The 27,100-nt window shown below is 44.4% G+C and overlaps 1 protein-coding gene across 1 annotated transcript in view; it reads left to right on the forward strand.

Annotated features, from left to right (window-relative positions):
* The window catches only part of PCP4 (Purkinje cell protein 4), an 87,825-nt gene extending 61,548 nt beyond the window's left edge, over positions 1–26,277 (forward strand). The window contains exon 3 of the mRNA XM_056858551.1: positions 25,820–26,277. Within this exon, the coding sequence (XP_056714529.1) occupies positions 25,820–25,947 (128 nt within the window). The 3' untranslated portion in view covers positions 25,948–26,277. The remainder of the gene's footprint in view (positions 1–25,819) is intronic.
* Positions 26,278–27,100: the final 823 nt, after the last annotated feature.

Here is a 27,100-nt window from a genome sequence, read left to right on the forward strand (position 1 = left end):
AAGAGGGGAATCTGTGTTCCCTGATCTCCATTTAAATTTCATATCAAGTTGACACTAAGTTTAATGGGTTTTATTTGGAATGTATTAAATTTAATTGGCCTTTATTAAATCCATATTTTCACTCATTTCAGTTATTTAATGGCTGTGTTTTGAAATAAAATTTAAAGATCCATCAGTTTCAAATTGCCATATGAAACACAGATATTTAAGGCAGGGCTGGTTCCAAGTTTTGGGCCCCTTGAGAAAAGAATGTTTGGCTTTCTCTGGACCCCAACTGCCCACCCATACATCCTTTCCTGCCAGCTCTCTCACTTCTGAGCCCTCCCCATACCCACACTACCAGCAGCACACATTGCATGTATGTCCTTGCTGCTGTGTTACTGGGCATTGCATGCAGTTGGGAGCATGGGAGGCAATTGATTACAGCTTGGGAATTGGTGGGATCCTGGAGGGACAAGGGCATGGGGTGGCACCATCAGATGATGATGTGACATCACTTTTTGGGAAAACCCAGAAGGGACATCAGTCAGCTATAGGAATCACCGGAAACTCTATCGTAAATCCATAGAGTTTCTGATGATTCCTAGAATGGACTGACATCCCTTCTGGGTTTTCCCTACAAGTGACATCACACTGGCATTGACAGCTATGTTTTTTACCTTCTTTTTCTTCTGTTGGCTGCAGGAGAGGCAGAAGAAAACAGGAGCCAGAGGTAGGGGTGAGGAACCTGGGAACCCTACAAGGGGAACTCTCAGGAGGGTTGACAGGAGATGGGCAGGAGAGGGCAGGCAGTGGGCCTTGCTGGAAGCCCTGCTCCCTAGCAGCTGCCTCACCTCAGGGTATACTGATGCTGGCCCTGGTTTAAGCTTTCAAGTTTCTTGCACACAGTAGAGAGGGGCAGGAATTAGCCCAGTTTAATTCAATGGAATTTGGGGAGAGAATTGGAATGTCATCAAAACTCTGGAGTAGATAACAGGAACAGAAGATCTCCAGTAATTCATTGCAAGCTCTGAGGGCCTTTGATGTCCATATCTGCTGAGACACTCTGTCCTCTCACTGCCCTCTTTGCCTAGTAAAACTAAAACTACTGAGGTTCCTGAATAACAGTAAGATCCAAAGAAACTTCATGAAGGTTGAAAATAATTGTTAGAGTATGGAGCATTTGCCGTACCAATGAATAGGTGTGGTTTGAGTTGCCTTCTTAATCAGCAAATTTCTGACAGCATATTCCTGTATATGGAGGACATCATGAGTATATCTAATTTTCAACATGGCCCCATCTGTGGATACTTAAATCTGGAGACTAGGGCCATGAATAAGTAAGATATCCACACACCCGAGAAAAGCCTCAGGTTTGCAGAAAAATCTGAAATAAAAAATGGGGGATAGTGTGTGGGTACAGTGCCCTCAAGTTGCAGACAACTTATGGCAACCCCAGCAAGGGGCTTTCAAGGCAAGTGAGGTGGTATGATTGCCTTCTCTGCAGAGACTTTCTTGGTGTTCTCCCCTCCAAGTATGGACTGTGCTTACTTTCCAAGATCTGATGAGATCAGGCTATACCATGTCACCTTCCCTCCAAATTGGGGTGTGTGTTAAAATCCTCTAAATAATAGCTGTGCCTGTAGATTTAAGAAACAAAAGCGCTAAGTGGCTGTTGCTAGGCAACCACAACACTATTGCAAGCAAGCCTTGGTTTCTGTTGGTACGGAGGGAGAACTTATTGGGCCAGGCCCACCAGCAATCGCCAGGCGAGTTACTGTTACTCGACTTGCATGATTCACGCAGGCCCAGCTGATTGCTACTGTTCAACATCAGCCACTCCTCAAAAGCCAGCAGTTTAGTAGTTAGTTTCAGACTAGGTTCTGGGAGACCCAGGTTGAAATCCCCACCCTGCCATGGTGCTTACTAGGTGACCTTGAACCAGTCACAAACTCTTGGCTTTACCTACCTCATAGGGTTGTTGTGAGGATAAAATGGAGTAGAAGAGAATGAAGTAAACTACTTTGGATCCCCATTGGGCAAAAAGGCAGAGTATAAATGAAGAAAATAAAAAATAAATAGAGCTGAAGATGGGAGGCAGATATACGGTAGGAGAAGGAGATAAAGAAGAAGGTAAAGGTGAGGATGTGGGAACTGCCAGGAGGAGGAAAAGAGGAAATCATGTAGGAAATCATGTGGGGTAGGTGATACAGGAGGAGGTGAAGTGCCCCCTGCAAGTTTTAGCAGGTTCCCCTCTATGCAACTGGGCCCAGCCCAGTGACCAGCACTGCCCAACTGGATCTAAGCCTGGTGGATGGCACACCACGCAACTTGGCCCAGTGGCTGAAACAGAACAGAACTTTCCCAGGGAAAGACTGCTGGGGAGGGAAGGAGGAAAAGCTGAAGATTGGGAGTGGGGGGGGGGCAATTAAAGGAAAATTAAAGAAGGAAGCAGGAAAAGGGGAGAGGGTATAGTGGCTGCCAAGAGGAAAGGTAGAAGAAATAGTGTAGGGAAGGGGATAAAGGGGGAAATGAAGTGTCCCCCAAAGTCCTTCCAGTTTTTCTGCTTGTACATTCCTAATCCTGCCCTCACTTTACACATGAAGAATTGTTGTTTTTATACTGTGATTTTCTCTACCTTTAAGGAGTCTGAAACCAACTTACAATCTCCTTCCCTTCCTCTCCCCACAACAGACACCTTGTGAGGTAGAAAGAGTTCGGAGAGAACTGTGACTAGCCCAAGGTCACCCAGCAGGCTTCATGTGGAGGAGTGGGGAAACAAACTTGGTACCCCAGTTTAGAGTCCGCCACTCTTAACCACTATACCACACTGGCTCTCATGAGCATGGTCAGACTCATGCACAATTGTGTTCATCCAGACTGCTTTTTAGAAAATGTCTCATTCTTCCCTCATCTCACCTTTGTCCATTTTGTGTACGTGTGTGCATGGGAGAGGGTCAGTCCTCTGCTGCAGAAGATCACTTCCTCTCACACTAGGCATTTCTGTTTTTGCAATTCCAATGTTTTCAATGTACATAAACTACCTGGCAAAGAAGAAGAGAGCACCATGGATTGTTGCTACAGTGCCTGATCATAAGTGCACGGGGAGCAAAGGTATACTAGCCACTCTCACACAATTGTTGGAATGGTTACAATGAAGAATGTCCCTTGTTATCTAGCATGTCAGTCCTCCAAAACCAGTGAGCCTACAATGTGTCTAGGGAAATGTTGTTCAGGGGAAATGCCAATTGAGGTGACATTTTTGTTTTGAATATGTATTCTGGTTGGCTGGCACGTCTGCCTGGCAAGTATCTGCTGCATCACTCACTCCTCTCACTGCCCACTAGAAATAGAAGCTTAAAGACAGAACAGGGAAATTGAAGTTTCTGACTGGGATCACTTGAGGAGGAATAAGACAGAAAATAATGGTTGGTTGCTAAAGCAGCAGCAAAGGGGGAAGAACCTGGCTGCAATCAGTAGCAAACAGCTATGAACCAGGTAGGATCAAAAGATGGATTTTGGAGGAGGGGTGCATCCCCCTGCAAAAATCAATATGTTCATGCTGAAAAATGAACCTTGAGGGCATTTGGCTCAACCATAGTGTATTTTAAATTTCAGCTGAAGAAAATGCTGTGCAGAGCCTTTAGTGTGGTGCCTGATCTTGCTCATGAATCTTAGCTCCTTGAAAAGGACTGGAAAATTACATTATCCGATACCATCAGCACCCACTCAATAAATACAGATAAAACAAGTCAGGCAAGAGAAATCCCCACCGAGCTCTGGTATTGACTTCCAAGCATTGGGCCAGTAGTGCAGTGACTTCCTGTAAGTAATGAGCAAGCTGCTGAGAAGGACATGGTGCCCTTTCTGATTCATGCACCAGGCTTTCAGAGAACCTGTTAATTGCCCTCCACCACCTTGTGCTTCACAATAAATTCTTGTGTGTGCTAGTACATGAGGGTTATCTGCTACCACTTGGAGGAAGGGCATACATTCCTTATTTGCCAGGTACAGGACACAGGCTAGATGAAAAGTACTGAGCTCTGGAGTACAGTTATGCTGGGTAGAGAAGAAGTAACGGAAACTTTAGCAACCTTGCCCACCAAGATATCATATTTACACACACATAACAAATGTTGCAATCCTAAGGAGTAAATTCAATTGAATAAAATGCGACTAACTTCTGAGTAGACCTGACTAGGATTGCTCCCATATACTGTTCATTTGGTTCATTTATTCATTTCAGCAATCATACAGGTATCATCCCCCTGTGGTGAGAATTTTTATATTAAACGTTAGTTTGGCTTAAGAAGAACCATCTTTATACCCTAATATTATAACCTGTAGCTTAGAAGCCACATACAGGCCTGACTATGGCTTTCAAGGGGGGGAGACCTTTAGCTGACCCCAGCTTCAACTAGGCCCCTGACCTTAAAGGGTACAGGAGATTGCATTGCTAAGAGTTAGTCAACCAAAGCACATTAGGTGCCCCAAATCATGTTTAGGGATAGCAAGGTCATTTAGACAGGCAGCAGGGGGGAAATAGTTTTTGTACATGGGCTGACAGACGAACAAACAGTTGTCAGGGACTCTGGATATGAGAAACTTATTTTGGAACAGGATATTTTCCAAACAAGATTAGCCATGATTGTGAAAACCCATCTCCTGAAGAATTTGAAAGGAGGTGTCCGGTTGGGACCCCCTTCTCACGGTTTAGCCTATAAAAGGCTAGTCCAGTTGTCCAGTCCTTTGTCCTTCTCAAGGAGAGACCAGGCTCCATAAATTTGTGGTTGCCAGCTCTGTCTTTTCTTTGGAATGACCCAGAGTACTCTGTTAGCTGTTTATTTGTCTGTCAAATTGTATGTGGGTTTGTTAAATTCTGTCATATATATTTAATCAAGTATTTACTTCTTTCTTTGCCTTATATTTCTCTTGTAAGTTCAATAAACTGCATGTTACACGTTTGGTGTGCTGTTTAAAAAGTATCTTGTGAGCATCTATCTTTCCTATCACATTCTCTGGGCTCTGCTTGGTAAGTAAGCAGGCAGAGAAGTCCAATCACAAAGAACCGGGAGGGGGAAGCAGAAATTCCCCCCACACCCCCAACTACAGATTGGGAGAACGACAATTCAGTAATTATCTATAATGCAATGAAACAAGATCTGGTGGAAGGAGGAAGGTTCCTGTTTACTTGTAGGATCCAGTCAGCAGGATAGCACTTGAGCATCTATCCCAGGAAGAACAATGGTGGATGATAAATCAGGAAAGTCTTACAAGTTCCAATTTTATTCCTCCATTTAGATAGGTTTGTAGTCATCTTCAATATTTCAAGGCATTTTGATTTCCCTAAGGTTTCCTTGCAGTCTGTTGCTGCCCTTTGCATCACTTGAGGGGCTACCAAAAGATTAGTCCCAAATCTGCCACCAGATTCCATAATATACTTGTACAGATAAGGAGAGTAGGGTGTGTAGCTGAGCTGAAACAATTATTTTGTTCTAATTATTTTGAACCTGAAATTACCCCATTAAAACACCTATGTAAGGGAAGTCCACACATTACAGTAATCACCCAATAGCCAGTACTCAGGAGAAAGGGATTGGACCTGCAGACAACATCCATCCTAAACCAAGGACATAATAGCTTGGGAACAACAAACAGCAATTCCTCACTGAGAGTTCCCTTTAGGCAGGAAAGCAGAGATTTGGCATGATTTGCATTTTTAGGAAACAAAACTGTCATCTTCTCCCACACAGAAAACCTGCCAGCTAGGAGCTGTAGGAGGCACACTCAATTGTCTTCTGTATTTTTTTTTTTTTTTACAGGGCTGTCCTTTATGTATAGCAGAGTCAAAGTCTCTGGGGGAAATGCTTGCTCACCCATGGGCAATTTCTCCTCGCCCTAGGTGAGTGATTACATGCAAACCTGCCTTAGAAGCACATGTGTCACAATCAAAAGTAGAAAGAAGTTCCTCAGCTGTAGTTTTGACTAATCAGTGCCTTTGTCACCTGTAGTCAGAGATAAAACACACATTAGAGCAATCTCACAGAAACAACCAAAAGCAGCTTCTATGTAACATTTTACTCAGCTGAGACCATAATGTTCAGTGTTGGTCCACATGTTGTTCTACAGCATGTGCAAGACTGATGCAATGCAGTGGGCACCACGTACACTATGTGGCCCCGGCTGGGATCCACTATCAGTGTCTTCTCTGTGATCTTTTGCCTTTTATGCACAGGTTGTTTCCGTTGGATATGCTGCTCTCTTGATGCACAGTATTTGCAGTCAAATTCTCAAATCACTCTGCACAGGAGCTTTTTCTTCTGAATAAATTCCCAGAGTACTTGGGATTACTTGGAGTAAATTATGTATGTACCTATGCAAATGTGGAGTATCTAAACCACTGGTTCCCAACCAGGGGTCCATGGACCCCCAGGGGTCCGCGAGAACTAAATTAAGGTCCGCAAAACAAAGTTCTAAACCCATAATAAATTAATATTTTCAATTAAAAGTTCTCTATTATATATATATATATATATATATATATATATATATATATATATATATATATATATATATATATATATTCAAATATCATTCTAGGTTTAATGTTTAACTAACAGTTATGATAACAGTTTATTTTCAAATTCTCAGAATTTTTATTTTGAACCTTGAGGTCCCTGCACCGAACAAAAAAGTCCTAGTGGTCCCTGGTCAAAAAAAGGTTGGGAACCACTGATCTAAACCAAGGGAGGGAGTGGTTACCAATGTTGTTTTTTTGATCCCCCATTTTTTGATCACACATGTGCTCCAGTGATAGATCGGTCTCATGGTAGATCACAGGTGGGAAAAAGGCACTTACACGTGAGACCCCCTTGCAAATACTGCTTTGTAATTGGCTGTAGTGGTTTTTTTTTTAATACATTACCAGCCCCGCGGTGGGATTCTTTCATTTTAGGTGAGCCAAGTAACCCCCTGTCTGGGGGGGGGGGCAGTGGTTGAAGAGGACGTTAAATGGAGACTGGAAAAATAAGCAGCCGCATAAATCATTTGTGATTATTCCAGTATTATATCATTAGTCCTGCACTCACAAACAAGAAACCCTTCTCCATCCAGAAAGACAAGTGGAAGGGAGAAGCGAGAATGGGCGTAGGGAGTAAAACCTGAATTGACACGTATGCACAGGACCAGCTTTCGATTTAGGATCGAGGCAGGCTTTAAACTGGGGCTACAACAGCATCCAGAAAATGCGAGAGGAGAGCAAGGCGAGAAGATCAGAGAAAGGATGGAGAAAATGTGCATAATGAAAACAAAGCCCTGAAGTAGTTGTGTGTGTGTGTGTGTGTGTGTGGTGGTGACAGAAACAGCCTGTGCATAAAAGACCTTTGTTAACATGTACTCTAGGGCCACTGATGCAGGGTCAATTTTGATGCTCACTCTCTTTTTAAAAATGTGACCTTTACACTGCCTATTCACAGTCCTGATGCACAAGGAGAAATTCCACACACCCCACTTGCTTGCTCCTTCATTCCTTCCATTAGCAACCACCGTTTGCATAGCTAACACACGGCTGTGATTTTGCATGCTTCTTTGGGGGATTCTTCGAGGTGGGGGCTTGGAGGGCTTTAAGAGGGGAGTGGACATATTCATGGAGGAGAGGGGTATTCATGGCTGTTAGTTAGAATGGATACTAGTCATGCTGCATACCTATTCTCTCTAGTATCAGAGGAGCATGCCTATTATTTTGGGTGCGGTGGAACACAGGCAGGATGGTCCTGCTGCGGTGGTCTTGCTTGTGGGCTTCCTAGAGGCACCTGGTTGGCCACTGTGTGAACAGACTGCTGGACTTGATGGGCCTTGGTCTGATCCAGCAGGGCCTTTCTTATGTTCTTATGTGGGGGAGCAAGCACAAAAGGTCGCGTTAAAGGGGCTCTTAAGAAATGCAAAGCAGGTATGCATCATCTTCGCAGTCACTTCCTGAATGACGGTTCAGCTTGAAAAACTCAAAAAAATATACGGGGCACTTCAGCCTGGAATGCGCTGCTAATTACCAAGCATAAATGACCTAGTTCTCAGTATTGCTCCTGAAAAGGAGTAGTTTATAGGGGGTTGTTCTGTTTCTTTTAATAGGTTTTGGATTCAATCCATGGTTTAAAAAAAACACCACCTTTTTAAATGCTAGCCAATGTTGATTTATGATTAACTAAAAGGTTTGGAGATTAAATAAACCATTTTCTCCACAGATAACTCTGTACATTAATCTTGGTGGAATGCAGTGGAAGTACCCTCCTGTTAAACAGATCCATCTCACCCTCTCTCAGTGATGTAGGCTGGGCAAGACCTTCTTCTTACTGCACCTTATAAATGTAATGCCACTTTTAACTCCCCCCCTTCACCTCACAAAACACTAGATAGGGAGCTGAATGTGTGCCATGGGCTTGAGTATTCACATATAGGCATGACCAAAATAGGTCAAGAAAAATTGCAAGGGTTTGTTTAAATAGCAGGCAAAACAAAATAGACTGGCAATTCTCCGAGGACTCTGCCTGACAAGGGAGTCAGAGGTAAGCAATGAGGGTAGTTTACAGATGACACCAAATGATTCAAAGAGTGTAAACCCAAGCAGACCTTTGCAACTCCCAAAGAATTAAAGCTGATCTTGGTAAAAGGGCCACAAAATAGCAATGGGAAGAAATGTAATGTAAAGTGACACCCATGAAGGCAAACAGAAATCTATCTCAGCCTCCCAGATACATCGATGGGATCCAAACTGGCTATCCAGGAAAGCGATCTTGGGGTTATGGTTGAAAGTTCAACATCTAGTTGTTGTGCAGCAGCAGTAAAAAAATAATAATAATAAAAGGAGGCAAACTCCATACCAGGGATTCTTAAGGAAGGGACTGAAAAAAAAAGACCAATCTCATATTGTCTTGACATTGCCGCTGACACCTTTCCTGGTGCTCACCAAGTTGTTGTTTTTTTAAAGGCAGGGCCAGGTGGGGTTTCTGATTGGCTATTGGAGATATGATTGGCTGTGTAGCACAAGGAACATAAGAAGCCCCATGCTGGATCAGACCAAAGGCCCATCTAGTCATATAGTGGCCAGCCAGCTAAGCCCACAAAGAAGAAGACTGCAACAGCATCATCCTGCCTGTGCTCCCCAGCAACTGATTTAAAGAGGCATATACTACCTCTGTTACTGGAGGGAGTAGATGTGCATCACGATTAGTAGCCATCGATAGCCCTGTCCTCGTTAATTTGTCCACTTCCCTTTTAAAGTCTTCCATGACCACGTGGCACAGAGCTTTTGCCTGAAATGTTGAAGAGTTACTTTCAGAGTTATGCATAATCATACTCTCTGACATTTTGTGGTTGGCTCTGCCTCCTGTAGCAGCCTTTTTGTGGTTGGCTGGTAATGCTCCCACCACCCCGTGTCGGAATTCCAAAGGTACCTTCACCCTCAAAAAGGTTGGGGACCCCTGGTCTATGGTGTACCCTCATTCAGAATATAGTATATAGCTCTGGTCATTTACTCTCAAAAATCGTACCATAGATCTGTAATTGGAATAGAAAAATGTGGAGTCCCCCCAACAGTGGACTGTAGAGCAGACGGAAGAAAGACATAATGAATGTATGGAATTCCTTGTCACAACATGTAGTGATGGCTACTGGCTTAGGTGATTTTAAAAGCAGGATAAACAAAGTAGTGGAGGCTAGGTCAATAAGGCTGCAATCCAAGGAACATTATCCTGGGAATAAATCCCATTAAATAAAATCCCCAGTTTTGCAGAAAAATCTAAAAACCCATGAAAAAAATGGTGGGGAGTTTAAATCCCCTCAAACATGGGAGCATTGTCTGCGCATGTGCAGACAATGGTTTCCTGTTGGAGTAGTGAGAGGGAGCTGCTGTAGCCAGGCAGTGGCAGCACTTCAGCTGGGCACCCTGCCGGGGGCTGGGAAGAAAAGGTCCTCCAGAAAACTTGGCATGGATCCCTGCCTCCCCCAGCCCACCTAATCAAGTTTTGTTGTGGCAGAGTGCCCCCAGCCCATCCAAACCTAGCTTTGCCAGCAAAACAGCAGCAGCTCCCCCCTCCCCCCAGCCTGCTTTCTTCACCGGTAGCCATGCTGGGCCTGAGGGTTGGCAGTGGGGACAGTGGGGTGGGCTGGGAGCTGTGCCTAGTGGTGGTGATGCCAAGAGCCATGGATGGGCTGGGCGGGGGGAGCAACCACCGCTGTTGCTGTGTCCTTTGAGGCAGTTGACATAGTGTTGGGTGAGCGGGGAGAATCACCCCACACACAGCATTCTCATGGGTCCCTGCTTGTAAATTGTTGTTAGCTAAAAAGATCTACCATGTTCAGAGGCAGTGTACCTTTTGAATAGCAGTTGCTTATTGGACAAATAATGGGGGAGAATATTGCTTTTATGCATGGCTTAGAGTCTTCTTGGAGGCATCTGCTTGGCCCATGCTGGAAACAAGAAACTGAGCAATAGGAGTCCTAGGTTTAATTCAGTAGCAATCTTCTTGAGCTTTTATATTCATAAATATATCTTCCATGAGGTAGAAGACTTCATGGAATACTAATTTCCAAGGAAATTAGCAGAATCAGTGATTGGCATTCTTAATCTACTGAGTGCCTTTCTCTCTTGATAAGACTTAAGTTAACATAATTAAAAAGTTGATATTTATAGATTCACTCCAAAGGAGCACATCGATTTAACTTCAGACTGAAGTAGTTGGCATACACCATTCCCAAGGTTTTGGTCAGATGTGAGTAATCATACTGGACCAGTTCCAGTATGCTTTGGCATCCTTGATACTGGCAGAATGATAGCACATGAGCATTTAATAGCACTGTGTTGAATTTTTGTCAACAATATATTTTGAATCAAAAGGGGATTGAGGTGTGTAAAAAGATTACCTCTTTTTTGCAGTGTTTGCCATATGTATACAGCTGCTTCTTTTTCCTGTACATACTATTTAAAAAGTGTTTGTTCCTAAGATGATCTTACTCAATCAGAGATCACAATGTGATTATGTCATGTCATACAGCCAATCAGATCTAGATATGTGACAATGGGCATTAACGCATGGCCATTTTGTTCTGTGATTATCCCATTAATGTAGTGAATCGCTGTTGTCAACATGCATGGTCACAAGATGAAAGTGGGATCAATTTACCTTAATCTGAAACTTCCCCAGGTTTTCCTGCCCCTGCTTTTTTCCGACTTAAAAGTACATAAGAACATAAGAAAAGCCATGCTGGATGAGACCAAGGCCCATCAAGTCCAGCAGTCTGTTCACACAGTGGCCAACCAGGTGCCTCTAGGAAGCCCACAAACAAGGCAACTGCAGCAGCACCATCCCGGCTGGGTTCCACAGCACCTAATATATTCGGCATGCTCCTCTGATCCTGGAGAGAATAGGTATGCATCATGACTAGTAGCCATTTTAACTAGTAGCCATGAATACCCCTCTCCTCCATGAACATGTCCGCTCCCCTCTTAAAGCCTTCCAAGTTGGTAGCCATCACCACATCCTGGGGCAGGGAGTTCCACAATTTAACTATGTGTTGTGTGAAGAAATACTTCCTTTTATCAGTTATGAATCTCTCACCCTCCAGCTTCAGCAGATGACCCCATGTTCTGGTATTATGAGAGAGGGAGAAAAGCTTCTCCCTGTCCACTCTCTCCAAACCATGCACAATTTTATAGGCCTCTATCACGGCTCCCCTTAGCCGCCTTCTTTCCAAGCTAAACAGCCCTAAGCGTTTTAACTGCTCCTCATAGGGCAGTTGCTCTATTCCCCTAATCATTTTGGTTGCTTTTTTCTGCACCTTCTCAAGCTCTGTAATATCCCTGTTTTAGGTGTGGTGACCAGAACTGTACACAGTATTCCAAGTGTGGTCTCACCATAGATTTGTACAAGGGCAGTACAATATCAGCAATTTTATTCTCTATTCCTCGTCTAATTATGGCCAGCATGGAATTTGCCTTTTTTACAGCAGCCGCACACTGGGTTGACATCTTCTTTGAGCTATCCACTACCACCCCAAGATCCCTTTCTTGGTCTGTCGCTGCCAGCACAGATCCCATCAGTGCATATGTGAAGTTGGGAAGTAAGGAGTGTAACAGTCACGAGTCCCTTGCCCATGTGTCTCAGCATGTGGGGCAACTCCCTGCCTGGGAGGCAGCAGCTCCTCCTTCCCCCCCCCCTGGACCTGTGCCTCTCTCACCCTCCCCCCACTCCCAAGCCCTCCTCCAGCTCCCCCCTCTCCCCAGCACCAGCCAGGGTTTCAGTACACATTGCAACAGCCTGAAGCCCCACTGTGAGAGGCAAAGTGGCGGCGGCTCCTTCCAGGACCAACGCTGTGCACTTCCAGCCACCACTGCCTCCACCTGGCCCTTTACCCGAGGTTGCAGCTGGAAGCATGTGGTGTGGGCGCAGGCAACATCATGCCAAATTAGAGGAAGGGCAATGCTTCCTACCAGTAGTCCAAATAAAGGAACGTTTTCATCCCCTATTGCAGGCAACATATCCCACAAGCGCTTAAAGATCCTCACTGGTAACCTGATCATTTCTGAGGCCAAATCAAGATAAAGGTCCTTAAATCCCTGAACTGCCAGGATACAATCCTGTATGAACATGCCTGAATGAGATTGTCATGTTATGCCCTACTGAGTCCCCTGCATTCCAAATGATGTAAGCAGTATAAGGGAGACAGATTTTTTTCTACTGCAATGCCTCATATGGAATTTCCTTCCATATACCTTCAACTGGCACCAAATGTATTAATTTTCTGATTTTAAAAACAGGGTTGCACTTACCTGTAGCTGTTCATTGAGTGGTCTTCTGTGCAGGCATACATGAGTTTTGGTCTTCTAGGGACCCAACACTATGTTGTATCTCATCCAAAATACATGCAGGAATGTGGCAAAGATAAACAGTACTCTGTTGGAGAGAGCCATGTTACATAACGTGACATTGAACAGCCGTGCACTCAAGATAGAGTGTGGTAGCTTCTACCAACCCTCAGGGTAGGTTGTGTGAGGATGCTGACCAGTCCTTCTTGGATCCTGAGAGACCAATACAATGTAACGTTGGGTCCCTAGCAGACCAAAACCCATTGTGGGATTGCACAGAAGCTATGATGATGAACCAAGAGTTTTTTTTTTTTTTAATTTCCCAAGGCCACTGAGAATTGTTAGTTCTGGCCCATGCACATTTACATAGGAATAATCCCCAATGGCATCCTCTGGGGTGTGGGGAACATCACAGCTGGGGTCCATTGGGTCTTGAAAGCACCAGTCCAGCCACTGCTTGCTTGCACAGACATATTCAAGTGCCTAAAGGCATGGTTAGCTTCATTCACCTCATGGTTACAGTTCATTACAAAGGAGGAGAGCCATGATGCTGTAGCCTGCGTCCTTGCCTGGAAACCTTCCTGAGGCTGCCCTCCGCCTCCCTTGCTGTTTGGCTGGCTGGCCTTTCTGTCAGTAGCAAGCAGCAGGGGATCACCTTTTACCTTTCATACAATACCGCTAATGGAAGAATAATAGAGAGACAGTGTGGTGTAGTGGTTAAGATGTTGGACTAAGATCTGGGAAACCCAAGTTTGAATCCCTACTCTCACCATGGAAACTTGCTGAGTGACCTCGGGCCAATCACACTCAGCATCAACCCTGGCAAGTATTTGGATGGGAGACCGCCAAGAAATACCAGGGGCATGACAGGGGCAACCACCTCTGAACATCTCTTGCCTTGAAAACCCTATGGGGTTGCCAGAAATTCAGCTGTGACTTGACAGCTTAAAAAAAAAAAAGGACGATGAGGAAGGAAAAATGGTGTATTTCAATCATCAGAGGGGAAAAAACACTAAAAACTGTGCTGGGTGCATTCTACCAAGCAACAGTTCTACATGATGTCCATTTTTCAGAAAGGAGCTTTACTGGGGAAAGGTCTTGATAGAGTACCTCGTTGGGGTATGAAGTGAAGCTGCAATTTTAAAAGATATGCAAAATGACTGATTGGAGAACCATCATATTGGCTTATCTCCATCTGTAATTGTCTAGTTAATATTTCATTACACATTGAATTACCCCATTAATAGATTTAATGGAGGACAAAGTTATATCTCTGTGGTTGGTTCCATTTGTAGGGTATCACAGTGAAATGAGATATAAAGATTTAACCTACTTTATCATTAACTGTTAATTGTGTTATCTTGGCACATGATGGGCCTCTGAAACAGTGCATAATCTGTTTTACTAATCGCAGAGGCATTTAAGCATCGAACAACTCTTCTTTGGCTTGAGTACAAAATGTGGATTTTTGCTGCTATTTCCTCTTGGAGGCTAGTGCTCTAGCACAAACTCTTCAGTGTGTGCACTTTTGATTCCTTTAATGTAAGGAACACTTCAGTATGGAGGTGTTTCAGTAACACCAGCATATGTTAGCTCCTTATAAAGGTTTCTTTCCAGTTCTGTGTCATTTTTATTTTAGGGAAAGACAATGAAATTGGCCAGATGTCTGTATTTTTTTCTCTCTCATCCCCATGCCAAGCAATACTAATGCACCGTGATGATAAAACCCAGGCCTATAACTCAGAACATATTAACATTTCTGAAGTAATAGCAGATAATAGCAGTAGTCTCCTGATTAAACGGTTCTATATTAACATTTTAAAAGCAAAACATTTGTCAACCATATCGATTGTTCAGGAGAAAACCCACATACCTCTAGAGGTTCAAATGTTGGTTTAAAATGAAATATTATACATTGATTTTATTATTTTTCTTTCTCATTATATTTACTCTGGTGTACTCTACTTATCTTGTGTCAAAAATGATATCCCCGATTCTCCCGTCCCTCATTCGAGGCTGTGTAGCGAGGAAAAAGGGGTGATTGTTAGGGGCAAATAAATGACCCACACACCCTAAAAAAATCGATTACATCCTTTCACATACCTTGTTCATGGGGCGCGGGGGTGGCAACTATGTCCCTGGCATTGATAGTCACCATCTCATGGGAGAAAAGCTCCTCCGACCCCGGGGCCACCTCCTCCGGGGGGGGGGACGTTCTCCTACAACCCAGCGAACCTGTAGACTTCATGCCACCCTTCTAGGAATGACACTGGCATCGCCACTCAGGATCCTGTGCAGCTCTGGGTAGAACGCGCAGGTTGCAGGATCGTTGCCGGAGCGAGCATTATGGTTCGGCACTCTACGGCCGTCCTTCGATGACCCATCGCCGCCATCTGTCGAGCGATCCTCTCGAAAACATCTATGTTTCGATGGGAGGCGCAAAGGGATTCCTGGGTCTTCTCCTCACCCCATATTGCGAGCAAGTCCAGGGTTTCCCTTTCACGCCAAGATACCCCTCTACCACCATGTGATTTGGTTATGCTGGGATCAGCGTTCCCACTTGCGGCCATTTTCTTTTGTCCACAGTGCGGGGCAGCAACACCCTCGAAGCAAAAATGCCTTCGCTATCGGTTAACATGTGATCATCTTCCACGCATGCCCAGCGGGAGTCTCGTTGGGCGGACGCGATTGGACAGTTTTCGCAGTGACGGATTGTGGGATGGGATGGCCTGGCAGCAAGGGGAGAAATAAAGTGGATTTTCAGATCGCACTCCAGCCTTCGGGTGGGGAAAACGGCTTTTTTTATTTACATCGCCGTATATCCGATTACTGTTAACGCGCAGAAATCGTGCGCTGAGGACGCTTCCAACATCCTTCGCGTGACATGAAGTGTGTACATGCAGGGAAAATGCGCATGAGAAGGCGGCACTACTTGTGAGTGTGGACAGGGCCCTGCTCTCTCGTTAGTACAACTGGGAGGAAAATATTAATCAGAAACTTCAAAGGCTTGAACTGAAATAACATTTAATTTCATACAACAGCAACCATCACACTGTACATCTCGCCTGCTGTTTTGCAAACAGAACACTGCACTGCCAAAGTAAAGATGAAGGCAAAAGAAGCTCAGATTGGCTATCTTTTGTCCAATTGACAATTTACAGTTTACTATAAAGATATTATTTCTCTATCTAATTTCTTAGGAATGCTCAACAGTTATTCATGATCTGGATATGACTTAGTAATACATTTATTCTGCCTCCAAACTTTCTTTTCCTATCGAATTATCTAATCACATGAAAAGTTTCCAATATTACTAGGTACATTTCTTGAGTATCAAGTCCCATTTTAGAGTTTAAGTTCATGGGATATTGCCAACTTGGGTTTCATTCCTTCAAAGTACAGATTGGTCTGGAAAAGGAGAATGTTATATCACCAAAGGCACTTTTTTTTTTGTAACTTAGAAGAACCTTCACAAATAAATGAATATCAAATTTCATCTGGCATTTTGAATCAGAATGATTTCCTTGGAGATTTTCAAGCAGTGCCTAAACACCTACATTATTAATATCGTGAGGGAAAGAAGCTAGTGGTGTACGAAGTACATTTATTTCCAGCACATACTATGTGCTGAAAGCTCACCTGAACACTCTACAAGGATCCCTTGATCAAGATGGTTAAAAACAGTAGTAGTTGTTGTTTTTAAAGATGTGGATCTCCCTACAGTCAAGCAATGAAATACCTCATTGTTTGAATGGGAGAGATTTAAGCATATGCTTAACCCTCCCAGTGATTTCAAACAGAAATCGGACACTTTGCACCTCTGCTAAGATCCATTGTGACACTTATTCATCAGGCCCTGAGGAAGAAGAAGAAGAGTTGGTTTTTATATGCCAACTTTCTCTGCCACTGAAGGAAGAAACAAACCTACTTACAATTCCCTTCCCTTCCCCTCCCCACAACAGACACCCTGTGAGGTAGGTGGGGCTGAGAGAGCTCCTGGTTGGGAAATGGGGACATTTTGTTTTAAAACCGTGTGTAATTTCCTTTTGGTGGCCAGAAAGCCTCTGTGGAGGCAGTGTGGCTGCACCATTCCTGGCCACTGCCTATCTGCTCCCCCCTCAGGAATGGGCTGCCGGTGACTTTGCTGCCTATTGATCTAGTTATTCATCCCTTAACTCTTAAATGGCTTCACTTGTTCCTAAAAGAGCCTCCTCTCCTTCCTTCCCATGGCAGGAACTTGTCGCTGACATTTCCCTTTTGTTTCTGTCACTTATCAATAAGGTAGGTCTGTGCACTCTAATCTTGTACTAAGGTCCAAAACATGGTCTAACTTCCCCCTCACATTCCAAATCCAGAACCATCAAGACATTTCATGAACACAGTTGTTTCTCAATGCTTTTTCTTTTTGTGAAAACTTGGACACACAACATCAATGCCCAAATAAACAGTAGAAAATTGTTACTGCCAAATAATAACTCTGTGTGAAGATTGATCCTCCAAAATAAATATTTCATTTAGGGACAATGCACCTGTGCTTATAAATTATTTTTCATTCTTGTGTAGGCTATGCTTTAAAAATATCCCTTAGAAAATAAATCTATTAATTATTTAGACAACAATCACATCATTTTTCTAGATACAAAAGGAAACCAAAACATGCATCACAAGCTAAATCAGTTGTCCCGATCGTCTCTCCTTATTCCACCACTCATTCCCAATGCTTTAGCTGCAGAAGTAAATTAGCTATTCAGTCCTGTTGTAGAACAAATCTGTTAGCTACGTAATGTGTTTCTGTACACCACAATCAATAAAAAGGACAGGATGGATAGTGAGCAAGCTTCTGAGATATGCGGTGAAAATGTAATTACTCACTACTATGCCTTCAGCTAATTTCTTGATTTACTTTTTGAGTCAGAACTGAAATGAATGATGGTGATACTGTTAACTTAAAAGCATTCACCATCCTTCTAAAGCCATGAATACCAAATAGTCTTGTGCTTGAGTCTATATAAACCAACTTTCAAAAGGTGTGGGAGAGGGGACCTTTGTATAAGAAAAACTGAAATTATAGTACTTTATCATTCTTCATTCTTAAATTTCATCATAGTATAACTGAAGGATGAAATTCCAAAACATAGGTTCCAAAACATGAGTGATACAATAGAGAAACACTGGTTTGAACAACTGATGTAAATAGCATTATCTCCTATTTTTTTAAATTCCTTTTATTGTCCTACCAAAGCAGCTAGCACTGCACATGAAGCAAATATACTCAGATGGAGCTTCTTAGGTTAGGTTTCTTGGAGACTAGAATTATTTCAATTAGGAGGTGCCTCACATGCTGTGATGTGTATCTCATCCTATGTAGGGTTGTGCATATTGATAAACCCAAACTGAAAATAAACCCGAAATGAGCCATTTCAGCAATATTTGGGTTTTGGTTTTACCGAATGCCAAAACCTGGGAATAAAGCTGAGGTATTCAGCTCTTTTTGGCTTCAGCTTTTGGGGAACAAAATTCAAAGCTCCTGTGGGGGCATTTTTGGAGGTAGAGTTCCCAAATTTTCAGGGTAGCTTCAAGGGACTCTCCTTGCATGAACCCCAAAGTTTGGTGATGATTGGGTCAAGGGGTCCAATTTTATGGGGTCTGGAAAGAGTTGACTCCATAGAGAAGCATTGTAAACGTTACCATACTTCTCTATGGAGGAGGGGCAACCCCTTCCCAACCCCTTAAAATTGGGCCACTGTCCCAAAGTTTGGGGTTCATGCAAGGAAGCTACCCTGAAAATTTGGGAACTCTATCTCCAAAAATGGCTGCACAGGAACTTCGGGGAAAAAATCCCCACAGACTCGAATTTTTTCGGTAAACCCAGAAATAAAGCTAAAATACCCCTTTACCAGTATGTTTATTCAGCTTATTCTGGTTTTACTGAAAAAAAATCGGGCCCACTAAACCCGAACCTGAAATTTACCAATGTTTTTTGCACAACCCAAGTCCTATGCGTTAAAACCGCACCATCTCTGTGTTTCTCACATTATTCCCCAGAGTTCTATTCCAAAGTCAGTATTTAAGAGGCTGTCAAACAGTATTTAAAAGGCTGGACTCTAATCTGGAGAACCAGGTTGGTTTCCCCACTCCTACACTTGAAGCCAGCTGGGTGACCTTGGGCTAATCACAGCTCCCTTAGAGCTCTCTCAGCCCCACCTACATCACAGGGTGTCTGTTGTGGGGAGGAGAAGGGAAGGGAATTGTAAGCAGATTTGTTTCTTCCTTCAGTGGTTGAAAAAGTTGGCATATAAAAACCAACACTTCTTCTTCCCCAGTGCCTGATGAATAAGTGTATGTCACAATGGATCTTAGCAGATGAATCAGTGAAAGAATTTTGGGTGCAAAGTGTTCGATTTCTGTTTGAAATCACCGGGTGTCAGGTTCTCCAGCCAACCTGGGCAATTCCCCAAAAGCCACTTGCTCAGACAGCCAAGTCAGAAGCAGGTAAACTTTACTGTAGAAGCAACAGGTACAGCTAAGGCAACTTGCAGGTTCAAAGCTGCTAATGATGAGCCAGATTACAAGGCATAACTTAAAGCATGATTATATCACAGGTGCAGTTTCAAAGGGCCTGGGAAAGGGATAGATAACGTTGCCTGGCAGGAAGGGAGGAAGAAGCAACCTAAACAGAGTACTGCTCGTTAGCCGCTCAAGGCCAAGGCAGAGGGCGGGGGGAACAGGGAGTGGGAATAGCAGAGCAAAATATGCAAACACTGGCCTAACTTATGTCAAGACCGCTTGTACGGGCCAGCCCAAGCATGGCTACTATAGAAATCAAAGGACATGTAGTGAAGAATCAAAGACAACCTCTGACATTCTGCCCCCCTTAAGGCCCCCCTCCCACATCTGAGGTTGGTTGAGGCTTCAGAGGGTAAGCATAGTGAAATCTGTGAACCAGCCGAGGAGCCGCAACATGTGAGGCTGCCCCCAACTCATCATGGGCCAGTCCCAGATATTTCCATCAAACCAGATGTCTTTTTAGTTTGGAATCCAGAATTCTAAAAACTTCAAAATGTACCTCCCCCCCACCACAGTAGGCACTTCAGGCTCGGGCTCTGGATGGAAGTGGGGGGCCGCTGTAAAGGGCTTGAGGAGGCTGATATGAAACACCGGGTGTACCCCCCTAAGTGCTTTAGGGAGTGCCAACTCCACGGTGACTTTGTTGATCACTCTAATGATAGGGTAGGGACCAACATACTTCTCACTAAGTTTCTTACTGGGGCGTAATGACTGTAGATTTTTTGTGGACAGATACACTTGATCCCCCACCTTAAGATCCCACCCTAGTGAACGATGTTTATCCGCTTGCTCCTTATATTTGTTTTTGGCTCGTTCCAAATTTTTCTGGAGCCAAGGCCAGGTAGTTTGTACTATGTGTACCCAGTCTTTGATGTCCCCTGCACCCTCCACCTCCAGGGGCAGGGATGCGTTTCCAAAAGGCCTAAACTCCCTGCCATACACTACCCGAAAGGGGCTAAATCCTGTGGACGAATGGGGAGCATTATTGTAAGCATATTCAGCAAAAGGTAACAAATCAACCCAATTGTCTTGATGGTAATTCACAACACCGTAAATAACATTCGATCACAGCATTGACTCTTTCCGTTTGTCCATCCATTTGAGGGTGGTAAGCTGATGACAAACCTTGTTCCACCCCCATTAATTTCAGGAAGGCTGTCCAAAATTGTGCTACAAATTGTGGCCCTCTGTCGGAAATCACCTTACGTGGTAAACCATGATATTTCATCACGTGCGCAATGAACATGCATGCCAACTTTTGGGCAGAAGGCAAACCTGAACAGGGGACAAAATGTACTTGCTTGGAAAATAAGTCCATTACTACCCACAATACTGTTTTCCCCCGACTAGGAGGAAGGTCCGTAATAAAGTCCATGGTAATGACTTCCCAGGGAACAGACAGAACTTCCAAAGGTTTGAGGAGGCCAGGGGGCTTCCCCATGAGTTTTTTCGAGGTTGCGCAGGTGGGACAACTGTGCACAAACAGATCCACATCCGCCCTCATTCCCGGCCACCAAAACTGACGCAGTAGTAAATGCAAAGATTTGACAAACCCAAAATGTCCTGCTGTCTTAGCCTCATGAACCATCTCCAATACGTCCTTCCGAATCATTTCAGGCACATAGAGTTGTTTCCCATGAAACCACAAGTCCCCTTGACGGGTGAGGGCTTAGGGGAGGATCTGGCCGCCTTCCTCCTGAAGTGCAGCTTCGCTCAGTTTCATCTGGAAAGCCTCCAGGAGCCTGCTGGCCGCGGCGGAGTCCTTTGCCCGGCTTTGAGCCCGGATAGTCACAGCCAACCCCAAAACCTCCCCCCGCTGCTCAGGAGTAAAGAGGAAATCAACAGGACTATCAATTTGACCACAGTACTGGGGAAGCCAGGACAACGCGTCAGCCAAAGAGTTGTCTTTCCCTGGAACATGTTTTAGTACAAACCGAAACTTGGCAAAGAATTGCGCCCAACGAACTTGTTTTGCTGACAGCTTTCTAGAGCCTTTAAGTGCCTCTAAATTTTTGTGGTCAGTCCAGACCTCAAAGGGCACCTCAACCCCCTCCAGAAAATGTCTCCAGACAGTAAGGGCATGTTTCACAGTGGCTGCCTCTTTCTCCCAAATAGCCCAGTTAATTTCGGCTGGGGAAAACTTTTTTGAGAAGTGCACGGTTTTAAATGTCCATCCGCATCCTTTTGTAAAAGCTCCCCCCCCCCATAGCCACCTTGGAAGCGTCCACTTGCACAATAAAGGGTCTTTCACAATCTGGATGCTGTAGTACTGGTTCTGACGTGAACAACTGTTTGAGCGTATCAAATGCCTGTTGGCATTCAGGAGACCATTGCAGCCGGGCTGACGGCAAAGCGGCTGCGGGTCCCTTCCCCTTCGTTTGTAGTAGGGAGGTGAGGGGCAAAGCTACTTGGGCAAAGTCATGAATGAACTTCCGATAAAAATTAGCAAACCCAAGAAATTGCTGTAACTGCCTGTGAGTAGTGGGGGTTTCCCACTCTACCACGGCCTGAACCTTTTTGGGATCCATCTCAAGCCCCTGTTGCAACACAATATAACCCAGGAACGTTATAGACGGCTGATGGAAGTCACACTTGGATACCTTTGCATACAGTTTATGAGCGCGAAACCGTTTCAAAACTTCTTTGACCAGGACCACATGTTTTTCCATAGTTTTCGTGTAAATTAAAATGTCATCCAAATAAATAATCACTCCTCTGAATAGCAAGTTGTGTAACACTTCATTAATCATTTGCATGAACATACTAGGAGACCCCGTCAATCCGAATGGCATCACTAAGTACTCAATCATCCCAAAACAACTAGAGAAGGCCGTTTTATGTTCATCCCCTTCCCTAATCCTGATGCGATGGTAAGCTTCCACCAAGTCCAGCTTAGTAAAAATCCGGCCTTCTTTCAATTGAGCGAGCAGGTCTGGATGAGAGGAAGGGGGTAAGCATTAGACTGTGTGACCGCATTAAGTCTGCGGAAATCAATACAGAGTTGTAAATCACCAGTCTTTTTTCTTCACAAAGAAAGTGGGTGCTGAATAAGGCGCTTTGGAAGGGCAAATGAACCCCCTTGCCAAATTAGTGTCCAGATACTCTCTTAATACTGCCTTTTCCTTAGGACTCATAGGGTAAATTTTCCCTTTTTTAAAGGTTGCCTTCCCCCACCAGTTCAATTGTGCAGTCTGTCTCTCGATGGGGGGGCAACTCATCACATTCACGAACATCGAACACATCAGCAAACTGTGCGTATTCTTTAGGGAGCTGAGGCGGTAGAGTATTCACTGACGGCTGCTCCAGCAAAACAGCCGCTTGCTCTCTGAAGACCATCTCTCATCTATGTCGGTCACATTGAGCTTGTGCGTTCTTTCCAATCTATAATGGGACTGTGATCAAGCAACCAGTTCATTCCCAAGACAATAGGGGCCTGTATGGGAGCTATAGTGAAGTGGAGCTGTTCCCAATGTTCTCCCACTCCCAGGGTGACCCGTTCCGTCCTATGTGTGACCGGCCCACCTCTAAAGCCACTCTCGTTTATCTGGGAAAATTTAACGGGCTCGGGTAACTTGACTCGTTTCACCTTTAACGCATGGGCTGTCTCTTCATTCATTAAAGTCCGAGCACAGCCCGAATCGACCAGCGCTGCCGCACGCAACATCGGTCCCCCTCTGGGTAATGCAAGGGCAACCTCAACGTACACATTGTCCTCCTGCTCGCTTACCATTACTGGAGCTCCCTGCTCATGGTCCGGGGCGGTCTGCCGAGGAGTTCCCTTTACAGCAGACCGACGGCGTTTTTTGCCGGCAGGCCCCACTCCTCCCCATCACTGGAGGAGGGGGAATCTGGATTTGTAATCCGTGGCTCCGATGAGCCGGATGCTGGATTTGTAATCCGCGGCCCCAATGGGCCGGTAGCTTTCGGCTTCTCCTGGTCGGGTTGTACTTGAAGCGCCAAGGGTGTACTCCGCCTCCCTGGCAAGCCACTCCGGTGGCAGGACTGTCCCTCGGTGCGCGCTCTTTCGGTTTCCCCGGATGGTGGCTGTGAAGGTCCTGGCTTCTCAGCTCGGGACGGGCAACAGATGGCAAAATGGCCCAAACCACCGCAAACGAGACAAGCTCCACTCTCAAAGTGTTTACGGCGCTCTGCCACGGACTGCCCCCCTCCCTGGAAGGGCCGAAAGTCCTTAAAAGTACCTGGCTTGTCTCCATGGGGTTTGGTCTCTCTCGCTGTCCGCTGCTTGGATATTTGCAGTAGTTGTCTACGTTTTCAATGTCGGCCGCATGCCGCACCCATCCCTCCACATCCGACAGGTTTCCCTGCATAAAGGCCCAGTGCTGCAATTCGGGGTTAAGTCCCTCGCGGAAATATTGTACCCGAGTAGCCTCACTCCAGTCCAAGATCTTACTCGAGAGTAATTGGAACTCACTTGCATACTGCACCACTGATTTAGTCCCCTGGCGCAGTTGCAGCAGAGCTGTCTTGGCCCGCTCCCCCTGGTGCGGATCCTCGAACCGATTCCGGAGAGCTACCATGAAGTCATCCAGACTCCACAAAACATGGGAGTGTAGTTCATACTGTTGCACCATCCACGCTGCGGCCTCTCCTTGCAGCAGTGAAGCAACGTACTGAACCCGACTTTTATCAGAGGTGAACGTTTCCCCCTGTTCCCGCATAAAAACATCCACTTGGATCAAAAAATAAGACAACAGGTCACTTGACCCATCGAAAGTCACTTTCAACTCCCGTCGATGTGGTGGGGCTGGAACGGGATGATCCCCCGGTGGTGGCGGAGGTACAGCCGGCTGTCCTGCCCCCACGGGCTGCTGTGGCGGCTACGGCCTCTGCCGCAAATCATCCAACTCCCGTGCCATGTCTTGCATCAAGGTATACATGGCGTCCATCCGTTCTGCCATCTCCTGGCACTCAAACTGTAGATGCCGACGTTCCTCTTCCCACTCATGCCGTAAGCGGGAGTCTCGTCGGGCCACATCGCCATCAAACTCCTCCAAACCGGGGACCGTCGGCTTCCGCCACATGGTGGTGACCCCCAACGGGGCCCTAGAGCGGGGGGATTTTAGCCAAGTACTGAGACAGGACACCCGCGGTTTGGCTCCCATGCCCGCCCTGTCCGGCTTCTCTCCCGCCAGTTTCTCTTTCTTGGAGTCAAGATCGGGCTCACCCAGTACCGTCTTGTCCTCCTCTTTCTTGTCATCACTGTCCCCCGCCATAGCCACCCGAACGTTAGGATGGGAGCGGAGCTCGGATGCAAAAAAGGATTAGCAGCTTAATGTCAGGTTCTCCAGCCAACCTAGGCAATTCCCCAAAAGCCACTTGCTCAGACAGCCAAGTCAGAAGCAGGTAAACTTTACTGTAGAAGCAACAGGTACAGCTAAGGCAACTTGCAGGTTCAAAGCTGCTAATGACGAGGCAGACTACAAGGCATAACTTAAAGCATGATTACATCACAGGTGCAGTTTCAAAGGGCCTGGGAAAGGGATAGATAACGTTGCCTGGCAGGAAGGGAGGAAGAAGCAACCTAAACAGAGTACTGCTTTTTAGCCGCCCAAGGCCAAGGCAGAGGGCGGGGGGAACAGGGAGTGGGAATAGCAGAGCAAAATATGCAAACACTGGCCTAACTTATGTCAAGAGCCTGACAGCTTGTACGGGCCAGCCCAAGCATGGCTACTATAGAAATCAAAGGACATGTAGTGAAGAATCAAAGACAACCTCTGACACTGGGAGGGTTAAGCATTATGCTTAAATCTCTCCCATTCAAACAATGAGGTATTTCATTGCTTGACTGTAGGGAGATCCACATCTTTAAAAACAACTACTACTACCGTTTTTAACCATTTTGATCAAGGGATGCTTGTAGAGTGTTCACATGAGCTTTCAGCACATAGTATGTGCTGGAAATAAATAAATTTTAGACTGTCACTGGTGGGATTCTAGGTTTTTTTAATTTCTTCATTTCTTGTCTTGACTTAAGCAGTGATGCCCATCTTCATGAGCATGCTAGATTATTTCCTTGCCTGAGTCCATGACCTAACAAGGTTTCTTTTTTGATTTCAGTAATGCATAATGATAATCACCTATTTATTTTTATTTTAAAAAATTATCAGTCACATTTGCCACTCAAGGCAGCTCACTGTCAAAACAATGCAAACAAATAAATAAAAAGGGCTAGTCTTAAAGCATCAAAAATTCTACTAGGTTGCAATATACAATCGAGATTCCCATACAATTAAAAATGGAGCTTTTCTTAAAATCTCCCAGCAGAACACAGCAAGATCCAATATACAATTCACAAAAATAAAACAAGGCAGCTGTTAACAAATCTTCATACACTATTTTGTTATAAAATGTATATTAATCTGTTGTGGAATTGTGTTTGTGTTCTTTTTCCAGATGGGGAAAAGAAAGTTCAAGAGGATTTTGACATAGACATGGATGCACCAGAGACAGAGAAGGCTGCAGTGGCAATACAGTCTCAGTTCAGAAAATTCCAGAAGAAAAAGTCTGGCTCCCAGTCTTAGTAGCTACCTCACAGTTTCAGCATCACCACTTCCTGGTCTGACAGGAAATGAAGAAACAAACAAACAAACAAAAAACCTAGATGCGTGTACAGAAATTATCACTATTTAAAACTCCATTGGAAGATAATAAAACTATGAAGCTCATTGTGTGGCATCATCTCTGTGCAACTCCATTCTCGTTGCTTCTGTAACTCACCATTTTACTTGATGTTAAAATAAAAGGTTAGGGTCAAGCTACTTTAACTGTCAGCCTTGATCTGTCTTGTTATATCAATCCAGCAAGCCTAGTGCTACAAATTAAAACAGCCCAGATGCCCATTTTCCTCTTCACCTGAAGCTTGGAGACACAGCACCTTATGTAATCAACTCCTCTCTCTCTCTCTCTCTTGCTGAGAAATGAGAGCATAAACTCTCTTCCAAGTTTACTTCATTCGGTGAGTCCAGAATGCCAGCCATATGTGACAATTGACAATAGTTTCCCCTAATGAGGTGAATTAGCCTCATTAATTAGCCATGGACAGCTAATTATGCTGGGTGGAATGTATGTGAGCCTTGGGGGGGAGTGCATGTATGTCTCATGTTTTAGAAGGTATTATGGTTCCACTGAAACAGTTTGAAGCAGGCCAGTGCCTTTCAGTGACTATGCTCTTAGAATCGACCCCTTCATGAGAAGAAGTATATTATTTTATTCAGTTAGTCACCTAATAAGCAGGACACAACTTTTAGCTACAAGAGTAAGCTTTTTATTGAGGTGCTTCAATCAATATATATATGTATGTATGTGTATGTATGTAAAGTCTTTAACATATAAAGTATGCATGTGTGTAGATGGATACAAAGTCTTTAAATGTTACCAAAGAGTCTAAACAGTGTTACATTAAGTTTAGACATCAAAGGTTCAGACACTATAAGTCTTAAACATATTTCATGTTACAAGCAATCTCTAAAGCAATCTCTATCTTAAATCTCTATATTAGATTTTCAAACCTTAAAATGAAACAGTAAAAATACTTCATCCAGAAAACTCAACAGTTACAGAAATCTGAAAAATAGTTATAAGTACCTTGTTCAGTGAATAAGATCTGATTTAGTTAAAAGAATCTTAATTCAAACTATATAGAATATCATATAAGTAAGTAGACATATGTTACCC

The sequence above is a fragment of the Euleptes europaea genome, chromosome 12 (genome assembly GCF_029931775.1).
Source record: "Euleptes europaea isolate rEulEur1 chromosome 12, rEulEur1.hap1, whole genome shotgun sequence".
In the NCBI taxonomy this organism is placed as follows: Eukaryota; Metazoa; Chordata; class Lepidosauria; order Squamata; family Sphaerodactylidae; genus Euleptes; species Euleptes europaea.